This window comes from Dryobates pubescens, chromosome 15, assembly GCF_014839835.1.
Source record: "Dryobates pubescens isolate bDryPub1 chromosome 15, bDryPub1.pri, whole genome shotgun sequence".
NCBI lineage: Eukaryota > Metazoa > Chordata > Aves > Piciformes > Picidae > Dryobates > Dryobates pubescens.
The window spans coordinates 27,643,363-27,660,045 of NC_071626.1; the positions used below are offsets into that span (position 1 = coordinate 27,643,363).

At 45.2% G+C, this 16,683-nt stretch overlaps 1 protein-coding gene across 1 annotated transcript in view; it reads right to left on the reverse strand.

The window, feature by feature from the left end:
- The window catches only part of TMTC1 (transmembrane O-mannosyltransferase targeting cadherins 1), a 178,622-nt gene that overhangs the window by 95,805 nt on the left and 66,134 nt on the right, over window positions 1-16,683 (reverse strand). The window contains exons 5-6 of the mRNA XM_054167616.1: window positions 13,206-13,287; window positions 12,139-12,242 (exon numbers count right to left, since the gene is read on the reverse strand). Coding sequence (XP_054023591.1) covers window positions 12,139-12,242; window positions 13,206-13,287 — 186 coding nt within the window. The remainder of the gene's footprint in view (window positions 1-12,138; window positions 12,243-13,205; window positions 13,288-16,683) is intronic.

A 16,683-nucleotide genomic window follows, 5' to 3' on the forward strand; every position in this document is an offset into this window, starting at 1 on the left:
ACCAAGGTTGGAAGAGACCTCAAAGATCATCCAGTCCAAGCTGTCACCACAGACCTCATGACTAGACCATGGCACCAAGTGCCACATCCAATCCCCTCTTGAACACCTCCAGGGACAGTGACTCCACCACCTGCCTGGGCAGCACATCCCAATGGTGAACGATTCTCTCAGTGAAGAACTTTCTCCTCACCTTGAGACTGAACTTGCCCTGGCACAGCTTGAGACTGTGTCCTCTTGTTCTGGTGCTGGCTGCCTGGGAGAAGAGACCAACCCCTTCCTGGCTACAACCTCCCTTCAGGTAGTTGTAGAGGGCAATGAGGTCACCCCTGAGCCTGATCTTCTCCAGGATAAACAACCCCAGCTCCCTCAGCCTCTCCTCACAGGGCTGTGCTCAAGGCCTCTCCCCAGCCTTGTTGCCTTTCTCTGGACACCTTCAAGTGTCTCGATGTCCTTCCTAAACTGAGGGGCCCAGAACTGGACACAGGACTCAAGGTGTGGCCTAACCAGTGCAGAGTACAGGGGCACAATGACCTCCCTGCTCCTGCTGGCCACACTATTCCTAATATAGGCCAGGATGCCATTGGCCTTCTTGGCCACCTGGGCACACTGCTGGCTCATGTTTAGGCGGCTGTCAATCAGCACCCCCAGGTCCTTCTCTGTTTGGCAGCTCTCAGCCACTCTGACCCCAGCCTGTAGCTCTGCATGGGGTTGCTGTGGCCAAAGTGCAGCACCTGGCACCTGGACTTGTTAAATGCCATTCTGTTGCACTCTGCCCATCTGTCCAGTCAGTCGAGGTCCCTCTGCAGAGCACCTCAACCCTCTAACTGACCAACATCTGCTCCCAGCTTGGTGTCATCTGCAAACTTGCTGATGACTGACTCAATCCCCTCATCCAGATCATCAATGAAGATGTTAAAGAGCACAGGGCCCAGCACTGATCCCTGGGGCACACCACTGGTGCCTGCCTGCCAGCTGGCTGTGGCACCATTCACCACCGCTCTGGGCTCAGCCTCCAGCCAGTTCCTAACCCAGATCAGAGAGCTGCTGTCCAAGCCATGAGCTGACAGCTTGGCCAGGAGTTTGCTGTGGGGGACGGTGTCAAAGGCCTTGCTGAAGTCCAGGCAGACCACATCCACAGGCCTCCCCACATCCACCAGGCAGTCACCTGATCACAGAAGGAGATCAGGTTGGAGAGGCAGGACCTGCCCTTCCTAAATCCATGCTGGCTGGACCTGAGCCCTTGGCCATCCTTCAGGTGCAGTTATTGCCCCCAGGATAATCTGCTCCATCACTTTCCCTGGCACTGAGGTCAGGCTGCCAGGCCTGGAGTTTCCATGTTCCTCCATCTGTCCCTTCTTGTGGATGGGGACCACATTGGCCAGTTTCAGTCATCTGGGACCTCTCCAGTGAGCCAGGACTGGAGAAAAATGATGGAGAGCGGCTTGGCAGCTCATCTGCCAGCTCTCTCAGCACCCTAGGATGGATCCCATCCGGTCCCATGGACTTGTGAGTGTCCAAGTGGCTCAGCAGGTCCCCAACTAATTCCTCATGGATTTCCGGGGCATCACACTGCTCCCTGACCCCATCACCCAGCTCAGGAGGCCACTGGTCCTGAACTCCTCCTGCCTTGCTGTTAAACATTGAGGCAAAGAAGGTGTTCAGGACCTCAGCCTTTTCCTCATCTTCAGTCACAGTGTTCCCCTCCAGGTCCAGTAAGGAGTGCAGGTTCTTCTTGCCCTCTTTTTAGTGTTGATATATTTGTAACAATGCTTTTTGTTGTCTCTCACAGAGGTGTTCAGCTTCAGTTCCAGCTGGGCCTTTGCCTCTCTAATTTTTTCCATACATAATCTAACAGCTTCCTTGAACATACCTGGAGAAGCCTTCCCCTCCTTCCAAAGGTGACACAGCCTCTTTTTTCCCCTTCAATCCTCCAGGAGCTGCTTGCTCATCCAGGCCCAGAGCCTTCCCCTGGGCTCACCTTTCAGCACATGGGCACTGCCAGTTCCTGTGCCTTCAAGAGCTCCTGCTTGAAGCAGCTCCAACCCTCCTGGACCCCTCGGTTCTTGAGGGTTGGTACCCAGGGAACTTTGTGAATAAGTTTCTTACAGAGGCTGAAGTTTGCCCTCCTGCAGTCCAAGGTGAAGGTTCTGTTGGTGCTTCTCCCTATCTCCCTGCAGATTGAAGACTTCACTATCTTGTGGTCACTGCACCCTGGGCAGCCTCCCACCGTCACGTCTTATAGAATAATTCATCAGCCTCCTCATCCTGGCTGGGTGGTCTGTAACAGACTCCAACCAGGATGTCAGATTTATTAGGCCTCCCTCTGATTTTAGCCCACAGGCTCTCAATGCCATCATGACTCCCTAATATACAGAGCCACCCCTCCTCCTCTTCTCCCTTGCCAGTCCCTCCTAAAGAGCCTGTAGCCCCCCAGTGCAGCACTCCAATCGTGCCTGTTGTCCCACCACGTTTCTGAGATGGCAACTATATCATAGTCGTCCTGGTAGACCAGGACTTCCAGCTCCTCTTGCTTGTTGCCCATGCTGCCTGCATTGGTGTACCTGCACTTGAGTTGGGCTTTCGACTTCTCAATTGACCCTAATTTGTGCCCTACTCTTTCCTCTGCAGAGGGACTGATTTCATCAGTTAAGCTGATTTCATCAGTTAAGCTCAGAGTCACTGCTATCAGCTCTGCCTGGGACTTGCTTGTTATCTTTGGGTGAGAATTTTAGAACTTTTAGTGAACATACGAGACTTGCCACATCTCCAAAGCACGCTGCAGCCTGACCTCATGGTTCTACGGGACCCTCCGTACCACCGAGGGATCCTACCGTTCAACCCTGAGAGCCACCTGGAAAGCGAGCTGCTGTAGATTGGGCAATGATCCCCCCATCGTTCCCCCCCTGTGGCTATGGTGGTTTTGCTGAGCCTGCCAGTTCCCCCCATCCTCCCGCCCCACCCTTTCTCTCTCTGTTCTCTCTCCCTTGTCTGTAAAAGCTGTGTTCTGATTTAAAGTAACAGTGCCAAGTTTTATTAAGGAAAATATTGAACATTTTGTGAGTGCAATCCTGATATGGATAATAATTGCAGCATTAATTCTGATTGGAAGAGACTTTGGAGATTTGTTATTTTGATGCTTTTAGTAGTTAAATTTTAATAGTAAGCATAATGAATAGTGAGTACTCATGATAAGTATTTAGTAATTATAATAAGGTATATCAAGTAATAATTGATATTAATACATATGTTATGCATATGGTAATTACATCATACTATTATAATTAGTAATTGGTTATAATAGACATAGTAATTAATAAAAGATGTGAGCGATAATGGGTAAATCTAAGCAGAATAAGTTATTTTACAAGTTCAGAAGTTAAGTTTTTCTTCTGGTTTGAACCTTCTCTTTTTATGTGTGTGCAATATACCTGAGGGCTGTGGTAAATAGGTTTTCATTTAAAAGAGCACGCTTTAGTTAATGCAACACCTTTTTGTTTCTTTCTTAGACATTGATTTGATGGTTTAATTTTAACATAGTTCTTTAGGCTTTTTAGGGATTTTTGGTATTAGCCTAAGTTAGGAGTTTTATATGTGGATATTATAAAATGGGTTTGGTTTTTTTTGTCTTTTCTTTGTATTCACAATAGCTTGGATTAAAAAAAACAAAAAAGAAGAAAAACAGAGGGAAAAAAGGGCAGGGGCGGGATGGAATTTTTGATACATCACACAGAAGTTTAGCCTAGGAAAAGAAAAGGTCTAGGAAAGAGATGAATATTTTATCACCTACCAGCAAGGAAAAGCCAGCCCATGTCATGACCTGACATTCTGCAGCTCAGCACTGCAATCATCTCAGCAGAAGACAGCACAAGAATCAAGAGGATGGGAAAAACAGCAGTGCCCATGAAAATGAAAATCAAAAGACCTAACACTGATCACAATGACTGTCATTATAATGTGAGATCAAAAGCGTCAATCAGAGGCTGATTGCATGAGAATGCCACCAGAAAACATCTGAATTGGGACTGAATATTGTGATTGCTCAATTGTTGCATGATTAGGGAATATGTTCACATGGATTTATACGTTAACAGTCTGTCATAGTTAAGTAATAGTCTCAAATAGTCAAAGGGAAGGTCAAATGGATTATACCACAAAAGACATTTTCATTTTAGGTTATAAAAAACAAAAATTGGGGAATTGTGAGTATTATGTCACAAGAAAGAATAGTTAAAGCATGTTATGTTCTCAAAATTTCATTTTTTATGTGGTTTTAAGTGTGGTTTAACAAAATCTATGGATGATATAAAAATTTTGGATGCTTTAGTTAAAGACATTTGAAAGAAAAAACAAACAACATTAGACCAAAGGTAGGAACAACAGTATTTTTCCTTAGCAAAGACAGAGTATCAAGAGATCATTATGCTAGGATGAGTAAAAATAGATTATTGTGTTATGTTTAATTTTACATTGGGCAGAACCATGAATATTCAGGATGTCATCTCTGACCCAGCAAAGGGGTCTTTTCACTCTTGCTGTCTGCCTGCAGGTATTTTCCTTATCTGTGGACATAGTGTCAGCAAGGTCCTCCCTGCCCAGGCTCTAACACTTCAATGATTTTTTACCATCTTAGAAAAAGACAAAGGTGTAACATTCATGCCTTTGAAGTGGATTGTAAAAGACAGTGCTGAAGATTGTGTTTGCTGTATTTGTGGGTCTTTGTATCTTAATCCCTGTGTACAATGTGTTCAGGCTAGAACTGGTATGGTTGATCATTTCTTCATTAATAAGAAAAGGGAAATGTAAGAATTGGAACTAGCAAGGTCTAAGTTCTCCTTTAGGATAAACCTCTCTGTCTGAAAGAAGCAACTGTCCTGTTTGTGTCTTGACCATGTAAGATAAGTGGAAAGGAATGCTATTTTAGTGTAGCTGGAAGTCTTCTTATCTTTAACCATGTATTATGCCAGTTGTGTTAGAATGAGCTAATTGGTACAGTTCTGAGTATTGTATCTTTTATGGGTTACATCAGTCTGTTAGACACGCTACATTACAGAATAGGGCCATGGTAGATTTCTTGTTACTTGTCCACAGCCATGGATGTGAAGACTTTGATGGATATGTTGTTAACAGGGTGGACACAAACTCTTACCAAAATTGAATTGTTGATTTTATTGATTGCTTTTGCTATATTGTTAATTTTACCTTGCTTGCTTTTATGTAGGCAAAGAATGTTAGAAAGGTCGATCAAAAGTGTGGTTTTATCAGAAAGAGGGGGAGATGTAGGAGAAGGGTTATTTTTGGATAGCTTTGGAACAGCTATGTTTTGCCCTTGAGGTAGGAATGCACACCTTATCAGTAATTGAAAGAAAGAAAGAGGGAAATGTAGGGGAAGATTTGCCCTTGCTTGCGTTAGAGAAGGCCATGTTTAATCTTTGAATTAGAAAAGAATGTAAGCATCTTGTAACTGAGTAGAAAGACTTGGCAGAATTTGGTTGGATGTGTTGAATTATTGTTTTGCTATTTTAACTTATTGTATGGCCAATAGAAAATAACCAATGAAGATGTGACACCTGTGCTTTCTAAAAGAGTATATAACCTTGCTGCATATTGTAATAAATGTCTTTGCCTGGTAACATCTTGGCCTGGAAGCTGTGCTTGAAGTGACTCAAACACCTGCACCATATTAATACAGGAATGTCACTTGTAATTTTAAGGTCTGCATAAATTTTCAGTACTCCCACAGCATCCTGCAGGAAGGGGCTTCCCAGCTCAACTACCTGTTGAAAGCCACCTCATTGGCTTGCTATGAACCTCTGTCCTCTTAGGTTCATTTGATACACCTTAATTTCCATATGCTTCCCTCTGCCACACAATCATGGATAGACAGACCTCTCACAGCTGCAAGTCATCTAATTCATACAACCAGGAGGGCTGTAAAGATGATCCAGGGGCTGGAACACCTCTGCTATGAGGACTGACTGAGGGAACTGGGATTGTTCAGCCTGGAGAAGAGAAGAATCTGGGGGAACCTTAGAGCTGCCTTCCAATAGATGAAGAGATCCTAAAGGAATGCTGCAGAGGGACACTTACAAGAGTGTCCATCCATAGGACAAGGGGAATGGACTGAAAATGAAGGAGAATAGGTTTAGATTGGATTTTAGGAAGAAATTCTTTCCTACAAGGTTGGCAAGAGATTGTGCAGAGAGGCTGTGGATGCTCCCTCCCTGGAGATGTTCAAGGCCAGGTTGGATGTGGCCTTGAGTAACCTGGGCTGGTTGAGAGGTGTCCCTGCCCATGTCCATGTCCCTGCCCTCCTAACCCTATCCCATGGTAGGGAGGTTGGATTAGATGATCTCTAAGGTCTCTTCCAGCCTGGACTGTTCTATCATTCTATAAGGGCTCAAAAAATCTGATGTCATTGCTCAATACTTTTTCAAACCTCTATCTTCTATGCTTAATCTTAGTTCCAATAATCCCTGGCAACGTTGGGATGAACTGAGCCTGTACAGTTCACCAGCTGACAAAGAAACCTTGCAAGAGTTGAGAACACTCCCTTGGGTTCATCCTATGACCCTAACTCCAGATTTAATGTTACACATTTCACGAAGAGTGCTACAAATTTTTACGAAGAGTGCTACAAATTTCCTAACTTGTTTTTCCCTTTTTTATTCCACTTGCTTCCATCAGCCTTCCTCCTAGCCTCAAAGAGTTGGCCAAGTCTTGTAATAATTTTCAACTTTGTTGAAAACTATCACATTTACCCTGGTGAGACATGCACAATAACTACACTCCTAGCCCAGTGCAAATCAATGTGACTGCTTGCAAACAGAAACTCCCATTTGTGTGCCATACATTCTTCTAAGAGTTACAGAACAACTTGCCTGCTGCTTGAGGACTAACCCTTGCTTCAGACAATATTTAAGGTGTCAGTAACCACCTCAAGACCACCACTCAAAACTGACCTTACTTCTTGTTTCACAAGATTTCTCCCTTTTGGTCCTAACACCCAGCTTAGCTTTTCTAATTTCTTCCTTCTAACACAACCCAAACAGCAAATAACATCCTGGCTTTAGATTCAGTGCTTTGCCTTCAAAACTTGTTAGAAGCTTCTCACATCCGCTCTTCACATGCTGCTGCTGTAGGTGTCCACAGCTGCAGCACGCACACTGCTTAGCAGCTCCTTCTAGTCACAGGCTCACAGGCTCATGGGATGTCAGGGGTTGGAAGGGACCTTCAAAGATCATAGAGTCCAACCCACCTGCCAGAGCAGGACCAGAGAATCCAGCACAGGTCACACAGGAACACATCCAGACAGGGATAGAAAGGCTCCAGAGAAGGAGACTCCACAACCTCTCTGGGCAGCCTGCTCCAGGGCTCTGTGACCCTCACAGTGAAGTTCTTCCTCATGTTGAAGTGGAACTTCCTGTGCTGGAGCTTCCATCCATTGCCCCTTGTCCTATCCCAGTGCACAAGTGAACAGAGCCTGTCCCCTCCCTCTTGACCCCCAGCCCTCAGATATTTATAAACATTTATTAAATTCAATCTCAGTCTTCTCCTCTCCAGACTAAACAGCCCCAGGGCTCTCAGCCTCTCCTCCCCAGGCAGTGCTGCAGTCCCTTCAGCAACCTTGTAGCCCTCCCTTGGACTCTCTCCAGCAAATCCCTGTCCCTCTTGAACTGGGGAGCCCAGAACTGGATGCAATATTCCAGGTGTGGCCTCACCAGGACAGAGCAGAGGGGGAGAAGAACTTCCCTCAATCTGCTGGACACACTCCTCTTAATGCACCCCAGGATACCATTGGGCTTCTTGGCCGTTGCTGGCTAATGGAGAACCTGTTGTCCACCAGGACTCCCAGGACTTTCTCCATAGGGCCAGCAGATCACCTTCCAGCCTGTATTGCTGCAGTTTATTCTTCCTTCCCGGTGCAAGACTCTGCACTTATCCTTCCTGACCCTCATTAGGTTCCTGTCTGCCAGTTCTCAGTCTGTCCAAGTCTCACTGAATGGCCACACAGCCTTCAGGTGTCTCAGCCAAGCCTCCCACCTTGGTATCATCAGCAAACTTGCTGAGTGGACTCTTGACTGTCTGTCTCCCTCCTCATCAATATCATTGATGAAGATGTTGAACAGGACCAGACCAAGCACTGATCCCTGGGGAAATTCACTGGTCATAGCTCTCCAGCTGGACTTGGCACCATTGACCACCACTCTTTGGACTCTATTTTGTAACCAGTTCCTTATCCATCTTACTGTCTGTTCTTCTATCCCACACTTCCTGAGCTTGCTCACAAGGATGTTATGGGAAACAATGTCAAAAGACTTACTAAGATCAAGGTAGACTACACCCACTGGTCTGCCTTCATGGACTTGTGTATATTCAATTTGTGTCATCGACCAGTGGAGAGTCTTCCCTCCTCCAGGCTTATTCTCCTTCATCCAGGATCTGGAATTCACATGGGCTAGTCTTAAGAGTAAAAACATTGAGCAACGCTGTCTTCTCTGCATCCTCAGCTCTCAGGGCTGCCTCCTCACTCAGCGCTGGGCCCACACCTTCCCTATTCTTCCTTTTACTACTGATACATTTGAAGAAGTTCTTGTTCTCTTTTCCTTAATTTGCCAGTTCTAGTTCTAAGCAAGCTTTGGCCTTCCTTGTTGCCTTCCTACATGCCCTAGCAACTACTCCCATGTGACAAGTCCCTTCTATGAATTGTATCTTTCTTCCATGAGATTTCCTTCAGAAGCTCCTTGCTCATGCATGCAGGCCTCCTGGCACCTCTACCCAATTTTCTGCTCAGGGAAACAAACCTATCTTGGGCTTGGAGGAAGAGGCATTTAAAAACTGACCAACTTTCTTGGGCTCCTTTACCCTCTAGAGTCTTAGCCCATGGGATTCCTGCAAGTATATCTCTGAAGAGTACAAAGTTGGCCCTGCAGAAGTCCAGGGTTGTAATCCTACTTACTGCCCTGCTTCTACACTGTAAAATACTAAACTCCACCATGTCATGGCCACTGTTGCCAAGGCTGTTCCTGACCTTAATGTCCCCAACCAGTCCTTCTCTATTAGTTAATACAAGGTTCACCAGCGCACCTCTCCTCAGTCATAACAAACTCTCCCATGTGACTGGACATTCACCAGCCAGCAGAATACCAGCACCTACTGAACATCATTGAGCCTTGATGTCCTACATTTTAACCTAATGTAACTCCAGAAAGTTGTATCACCTCCAAATCCACCTTCAAACAATTTACTCAGCTGACACCTCTCCTCATTTCCACCTTGCAGACATACCAGGTTTTAAAACTTGGTATCTTGCCTCTTTTGCCTCCCTCTTCCTTGCACCCAAGCTGAGCACCCAGCCTTGTACCTCAGTGTAAGCTTCCTGCTGGCCTGACACAGATCACTCAACCTTGGTGGCTCCATCCCAGTTCTGCACTCATCATGACTGGCATATTGTCAGTTCTGCAGCAATAGCTTCAGCTCTAACCATGGTAAGATAAAGTCTCAGGTGAGAGTTATAGTCTGAGTCTGACAGAGGATGTGAGGAGAGGGTTTTGTCAAGATAAGGACCCTGACCAGGATTCAGCAACAAATGTGCTTTTCAGCTTCTGTTGTCAGGGCCTGTGTCTGAGCATCAGCTGTGGGAGGAACTGATTAGCTAAATTTAACTCTGCATCTTAGAAAGCCATGGCTGGCACGCAGGCTTGCCAAAAGGATGCGCTTTCTGGATGGAAGACAGAGGCTTCTTGGTAAATTGTGTAAGGCAAGGATTAAGATCATACTCAGTAGAAGGAGAAGAGCTGTTTCATACCCCAACAATTACTTGGCTTTTGGATTTTAAAAAGTTTCCCCTATCATTACAAGATATAAAAAGACAAACACTCGACAGATGGTCACAGAACAGAATACGTAGCTGGAATCGGGCCAGGATCATTTATGACTTAATGACCCTGTAACGGGTTGGGGCAGGTCCCCTCCCCACCACGAGCAGAAATAACGACTCAGGCAAACGGATTGCAAAAGTAGTGGAGAGTTTAAATAGAGAACAGTGAGTGTGCACAAAAGGAAACATGGTGACAAGAAAGGAACCAAAGTAAACCCAGAAAGACTCCAAACCCCACCTGAGGGTGCATCCAAAACCCCCAGGGCTCCTTCTTCCCCCTCCCTCTGCTGGGCTAGTCTCAGCTGGCCAGGCCTGAGACTGCCCATCCCCCTGTGGCCTTGGGCCCAATCAGGCCCATGGCCGGGAGATCTCTCCCCCAGTTACCAAGTCTCGGAGAGGGAAGGAAAGAGGAAGTGCCAGACCCCACCGCAAAATTTATAGTGGTGCAAGGGATTATGGTAGAAATACCTAACTTCCTGAGTCCACCCACTGGGATGGACTTCTGGACACAGGAAACACCCCTGTAGCAGAGGGCACCCAGCCCAAACTACAACAGACCCCTATCTCATCATAAACGTACCAAAGAGGGACAGCAGCAAATCCTTCACACTGTGCCACACAGAATCTGGTGCTAATGACTCTGCCAGAAATGCTGTGAACAGATCAGTGATTTCCAAATCAGACACTTTCAGCTTTGATGGCAATGGAAGCTGTTGTCACATTACCATAAAGGTCTCTCAAAAGAGATCCAGTCCAGTTATGCAGCAGATGTTGACTAAAGATTGCTTGATCTCAACTTGCGTCTCAGCTGAAATTCTACTGTTGGAATGAAGAGCCAGAAAGTAACAGAGTGGGCTGCTCCCATTCTCATTTGAAACATCAGGAAATTCCTTCAGAAGCTTCCAAAGCAGCTTTCCCCAGTTCAGTAGGTAACCAGAGCAAACAGTTATGCACATGCCCCTGCTTTAAGAGGAAACCAACTTCCTACCACCTTCTGGTAGCACCAGTTTGGTTAAATTTGGAGGGAAGAGTTAAGTCCCAGCTGCCACTGCCTTGCTGCTGCCTAGCAGAGCCAGAGGGATGTCGTATCAGCCAACCTAAAAACATACTAGGTTCCAGGGAAGGAAAAACAATATTTTACCAAATGTAACCACTCATGTATCTTTTAAGAAACTATAGTGATAAAATAATAAAAAGCTGTTAATAGACATTTTGGGTTCATTGTTTTTAATTAATCCACAGCAGCTCATCCTATGCTGAACCAGTGCTGCTCAGTCCTCTGAGCCACCAGGGTCCTGCCTCCCACCGTCACTAATCAGCCACTGACACCAACAGGCATGGTCATCCCCTTTTCACACAAACTTCAGCTGAAGCTGAAACTCTGAATGATTCCATCTCCATTGCCAGTTTAAAGGTTTAGGATTAGGCTGCAGTCCCTGGACTTTCCAGCTCAGGCAATTAAACTCTATTCTTTTGGCTTTGCATTAACATAAGCCCATATATTTCAGTAAGAAAGCATCTGTAACATAACTCAGAGGATGCTTTAGGGTTCAAATAATGCTGGTACCTTTCTATTCTAGGCAGAGCAATAAGGAGAAGTGTGGGAACACCAGCAACGAGTGGTGTGAGCAATCTGGCAGTTCAGGCCTAAGAGCCTGATGGTGGTAGGCCATGCTTGGCATAAGTGCAGAGCCAGCTACCAGTATGCCAAAACAGTGCTGTGCCTGCAGCACTGTAACTAAAACAAGATGCTGGTAGCTAGAAACATAGTGAGTTATCTCGGGACAACAGGACATGCACCTGCATCAACAAACCTCGTGTGTCATCCATAGTTGGACCAATAACCTACGATAGTGTGATGTGTGGTCACTCATAGGGAACCAATGACTCCATGCCAACAAGGCATACCAAGGTTATACAAATTGTAGCAGTTTCCTTGCTACGCACTTCTTCTTCTTCTTCTTCTTTTCCTGCCTGTCCTGTCTCCTCTCCTTCCATGCTTTACTGCACCATGCTTTCACCATAGGCCTGAGCCATAGGCCTGCAATACTGGAACAATAAAGGATCAATACCCGATCATATTGGTCAGCCGTATTGATTCCAAGAACCTCCGTCGTCGCCATATCTGGCTAAAGAGAAGTAATAAGTTCAGACAATCAAGTAAGTCTTCTCATTTGCCATCTGTAAAACATTTCCATGCAAGCAAAACTTAATACCAAAGCGAATGTCAAATCTTTCATAAACTTTTGTTGTCTTTGTACCTCGTCAGGAAGTATGGTGAGAATGAGGCTGGGTTGTCCTGCTCTGAAAACATCGGCATGGATCCCCCCATTATCCACAGGCGGAAATACAACACAAGAATCACCTTCAAAGAAGAGTATCTCAGTTAGCAATGCACTACTAAGAAGCAGCAAGACCTCCAGCAAATATTTTTGTTGTGATAGCTCTCCATGCTCTGCTCTCTACCTAGAAGTGAGCCAGCTCAGCAGGTTTTGCAAAATCCAATTTTGCCACCCTACACAGGGTGACCGATGTGCCAACCCTCAGCACAGGCAGCACCCTATGCTGTTTTGTACCTTCCCCATTCATATGTGCGCTACTGACTGTGAACTGGCATATCTTGGCTACCCATGACAAAGGCAGCATTTTGAAGGACAACTTTATCACCCTACTGTGGCTCAGACTGCCACACTTTGCTATTGACATCTACCTAAATCCAGAGGGGCTGATATCTTAAAAGCTATTGTGGTTTACTCACGCTGGCACAGGTGCCAGGACAAGCTCCATCACTGTTTCTCATGTTGTGTAATCTTAATACCTGGAAGGAATTCCACAGGCTGGCACTCCTCCACCTTACTGGGAACTGCTTGTCAAGGGACAAGCAAGATCTGGCTCCTAGAGCAGTATAGTGAGCCGCAGGCCCAGCACAGGCCCACGGACGAGCTTATCTTTCCTCTGTAATGTGTCAAGTCCTGCTCGGAGCATACCAAGCAGTAAATATTTGCAAACAGCGCTTTTCTTATGATTCCTGCTGAGCCCTGCAGTGAAACTAACAGCATGCCACTAAAAGCATGCCCAGCACCAGCCAGTCCCCTTGTAGGGGGGCAGGAAACACTTAGAGATGATTACATGGTTGTATAGGCAACCACTATAAACAAAAATGTAAACTGAAAACACAGCAATGTTCTTGTCTCTGCCCAGCTTAAGTTTTCTAGACTATTTTTCAAGACTAGTTTATATTAAGATCTCTCATCTAAGCTTTCTGAGTCTCTTGGTATACCATCACATAATGTTAATTCTTGCCGTGGTCAAGTCCACTGGTACTTACGTAGCTTATCACCAAAGCAGCTCTCTTCATAAAAGGCCTTGCAATATATAAGAAATTCTGGTTGTTATATGCACTCAGGTAGCTGAAATAAAAGTAAAGAAATATTTGTTGAAATACTTTGAAAGAGTAACTCATTTTCCAAATTGGAAAAAAGCCCTGTATGTTGTTTCAACCACCTGAAGCCATGGCACGCTAACATCACTCTTGCTCTTCAACATTCTTTCCACATGACTGAAGCAAAATACAGAGACCACTTCAAAATAATACACACTATCATACATTGCAGTTTCCCCACCAAAATCTAGTTTTGCTTTGGTGTGTTTGGTTTGTTTTGATTGTTGCGGGGGTTTTTAATGATCAGTTAACCCCTTAATCGTCAGAAAACCCCCATGGGTGTCTCGCTAGGATTGCTCTCTTCAGGCACCTAGAAGACTACCACCAAGCCATGTTTTTAAAAGGTCACCCCAACAGCCCAATTCAATTTTAGCCCATGATTACAATGCAAAACCTCCTTGTTCCCAGCTCTCTGATCAGTCTCTGGGGCTGGGAATAACTGTTTCACAGAACAGAATTTCTTTCATGCTTTATTTTTAAGTGTATTCTGCACACTTTAGTTTCATTACAAGTCTGCTGACAGGTGTTATAGCAATTAACTGCACAGAGACAAACACAGAGGTGGCTTATTGTTGTAAGAGTGTTCATAAAAACCTTCCTGTTTCTCAATCAGTAAAATTAAGCTATACATGAAGCCATAGCCATACCTTTATTTTAATACAGAGTAGAAGCATATGCCAAATTCAAAGCAGCTTACTTAACATAACAAATGGTGCCATACCTATGACATTATTTCAATGATAATTCTATTCCTATTGAACCTTCATAATAAAGTGACAAGAAACAAAAAGAAAATACAGAAGAGACAACAGGAATATTTTAAGCATATAGGAGCTAGAAAATGATTGGGGGGGGAAGACAATTTAAAGAAGCTACAAGTATCAAGTAAACAAAATAAATTCAGAAGGAAAAACATTTGCAGGTTTCTCTGTGCAGCATACAATCTGTATCCGGATACTCTAAATTATTTACAAAACTGCAACATGAATCACAACACCTGCATGCAAGTTACCTTTACAAGCAAGAAAGCATTTCTCCTGTGAATGTTTAGCAAGTTACTTCTCCAATCCTCAAGATAAGTCTATCTGACAGCTTCCACCCTCCAAGTCTTAAAAAAACCCAAGATAGCAGCACTTCCTAATGCTGCCAAGAGTCTTTAATATCTGGCTTTTTGTTCAGATTTTCTGTAGTAGGAAGTTTGCAAGATGGAGAAAAGATTACATTGCAGACAAAAGCACTAGGGGCAAAGCCAGCCAATAAACAGCGGCAGAGTTTAAAAAGAGGAAGTAAGTACAACTAGAATCACAGAATCATGGAATCATCCTGGCTAGAAATGCCCTCCAAGATCATCCAGTGCAGCCATTTTGCCACTCTGAGTCTGTCACCGCACCATGTCCCCAGACACCACACCTAGATGGCTTTTAAACACATCCAGGGATGGTGACTCCACCACCTCCCTGTGCCAGTGCCATACAAACCTTTCCAAGAAAAATTTTCCTAATGTCCAGCCTAACCCTTCCCTGGCACAGCTTGGGGCCATTCCCTCTCCTTCTGTCATTAGTTACTTGTGAGAAGAGCTCAGAGCCTACCGCTCTGCAGCCTCCTTTCAGGTAGCTGTAGAGAGTAATGAGGTCTCCCTTCAGCCTCCTTTTTTGCAGACTAAAGAGCCCCAGCTCCCTCAGCTGCTCCTCTCAGGCCTTGCTCTCCAGCCCCAGCTCAGTGCCCTTCTCTGTCCCGGCTCCAGCCCCTCGATGTCCTTCTTGTGCTGCGGTGCCCAGAGCTGAGCAGAGCGCAGGAGGTGCAGCCTCACCAGTGCTGAGTGCCGGGGGACAATCCCCTCCCTGCTCCTGCTGGACAGAATACTGCTGGCACAGCCCAGGATGCTGTTGGCCCACTTGGCTACCTGGGCACACTGCTGGCTCATAATTATCTAGGAGCTCTCTACTAAATGACTGTTCTTTAGAAAACTTTATTTGTGTTGTGATTAAAACTTGGGAACCAAACCACACATTGTAAAGCAAGCCAGGTGACTTTCAGTCTTTGGGGTCTACTTATTTACAAATGTTAACATTTAAGCACCAAGTCTGACTTAAACGTCAGACCAGTTTTCAAGGACTGAACTCTGGAAAGCGCAAAGATTTTTCAGCAGCCACTGACTTTCACCAGGCTCCAGAAAGTACAAGTGAGATGAAACTAAGCCTTCGGCTTTCCCTGTCTATGAAAGGTCAGGCTGGCCTTCAAGTGCTCACCGTGGCGCTGATCCAGCAGAACCCAGCAGAGCCCAAAGGAAAGGCTCTCAGTGACTTTAATAGCCTTAGATCGAACCTCCGTCTTTGTTCCCTACTGTTATTTTTGGGTTTTGGAAACTCAGTCACCCTGGGACTTGCCACAGGAACAGAAGTGTTAGGTTGCATCTTGTTTACATTTTAATGGCTGGAGGGAGGAGAGTCTTCTGTTAATCACTTTGCCTGACTTTTCAGGAGCCTGTTGTCCCTTGCTTGTAGTTTTAACTAACTGCAACACTTTGGGCACAAAATTTCCATGACAAATACTTGCTTTAGGTGAAATTATTCTGGTAAAGGACAGCCAAAACAGTTCAGCTTTTTTCTCCAAGCCTAGATTAAGAGGAGCACTTTTGTCGGTGCCAACAAGTCTGCTAACTTCATCCATGAGAAACTGTATCACCTTATACCACCTCAGACTAACGAGGTGGCTGTCATCTCCATACTATCTGCCACCTTCCAGAACAGCCACCCATGGTCAGGCAAGCTACAAGAACAGGTGGCAGTGCCTGTGGGGAGCTGGGGATGTGCAGTCCCCACTATTTTGCATGCTCAGCAGGTATCTGGCTTTTAAGAGAAAAAGTTTGCACCAAAGTTGTTCCAGCTGGAGCAACTGCTAGGGCTAATGTGCTGCCCCTCAGCAAGAATAGTAAGCTTCATTTTAGGCTGCTGAGAGCCAGAAAAAAGTGCATCTGTGTTTTGGGGCCTTGCAAACATTGATCTAGGTCTGAACACCATCACAGCATGTAGAGGAACCTTCATTATTACAATCCCCCTGGTCTCTCAAGCCTGGCCTGAGCAGAAAAGAGCCAGAAAATTTGTGGAAGACAGCAGTTGCTCTCTCATCCTTGGCAATGCAGTGCAGGAACACTTACTCTTTAAACATCTTGAATTTGACTCTTTTTTGTTTGCCTATAAGTAATTAAAATGCTGTCCACATCTTGCACCTTCCTTGCAGCAAGCATAACACCATGCAAGCTACTCAATACTGTTTTAAGGCATGAGCAAGTCAAAGTTAATGTGAAGCACTCCACTAAACTTCAGGTTAGCAAATTGCAGGTTAGCTCCAGCCACGGCAGAAC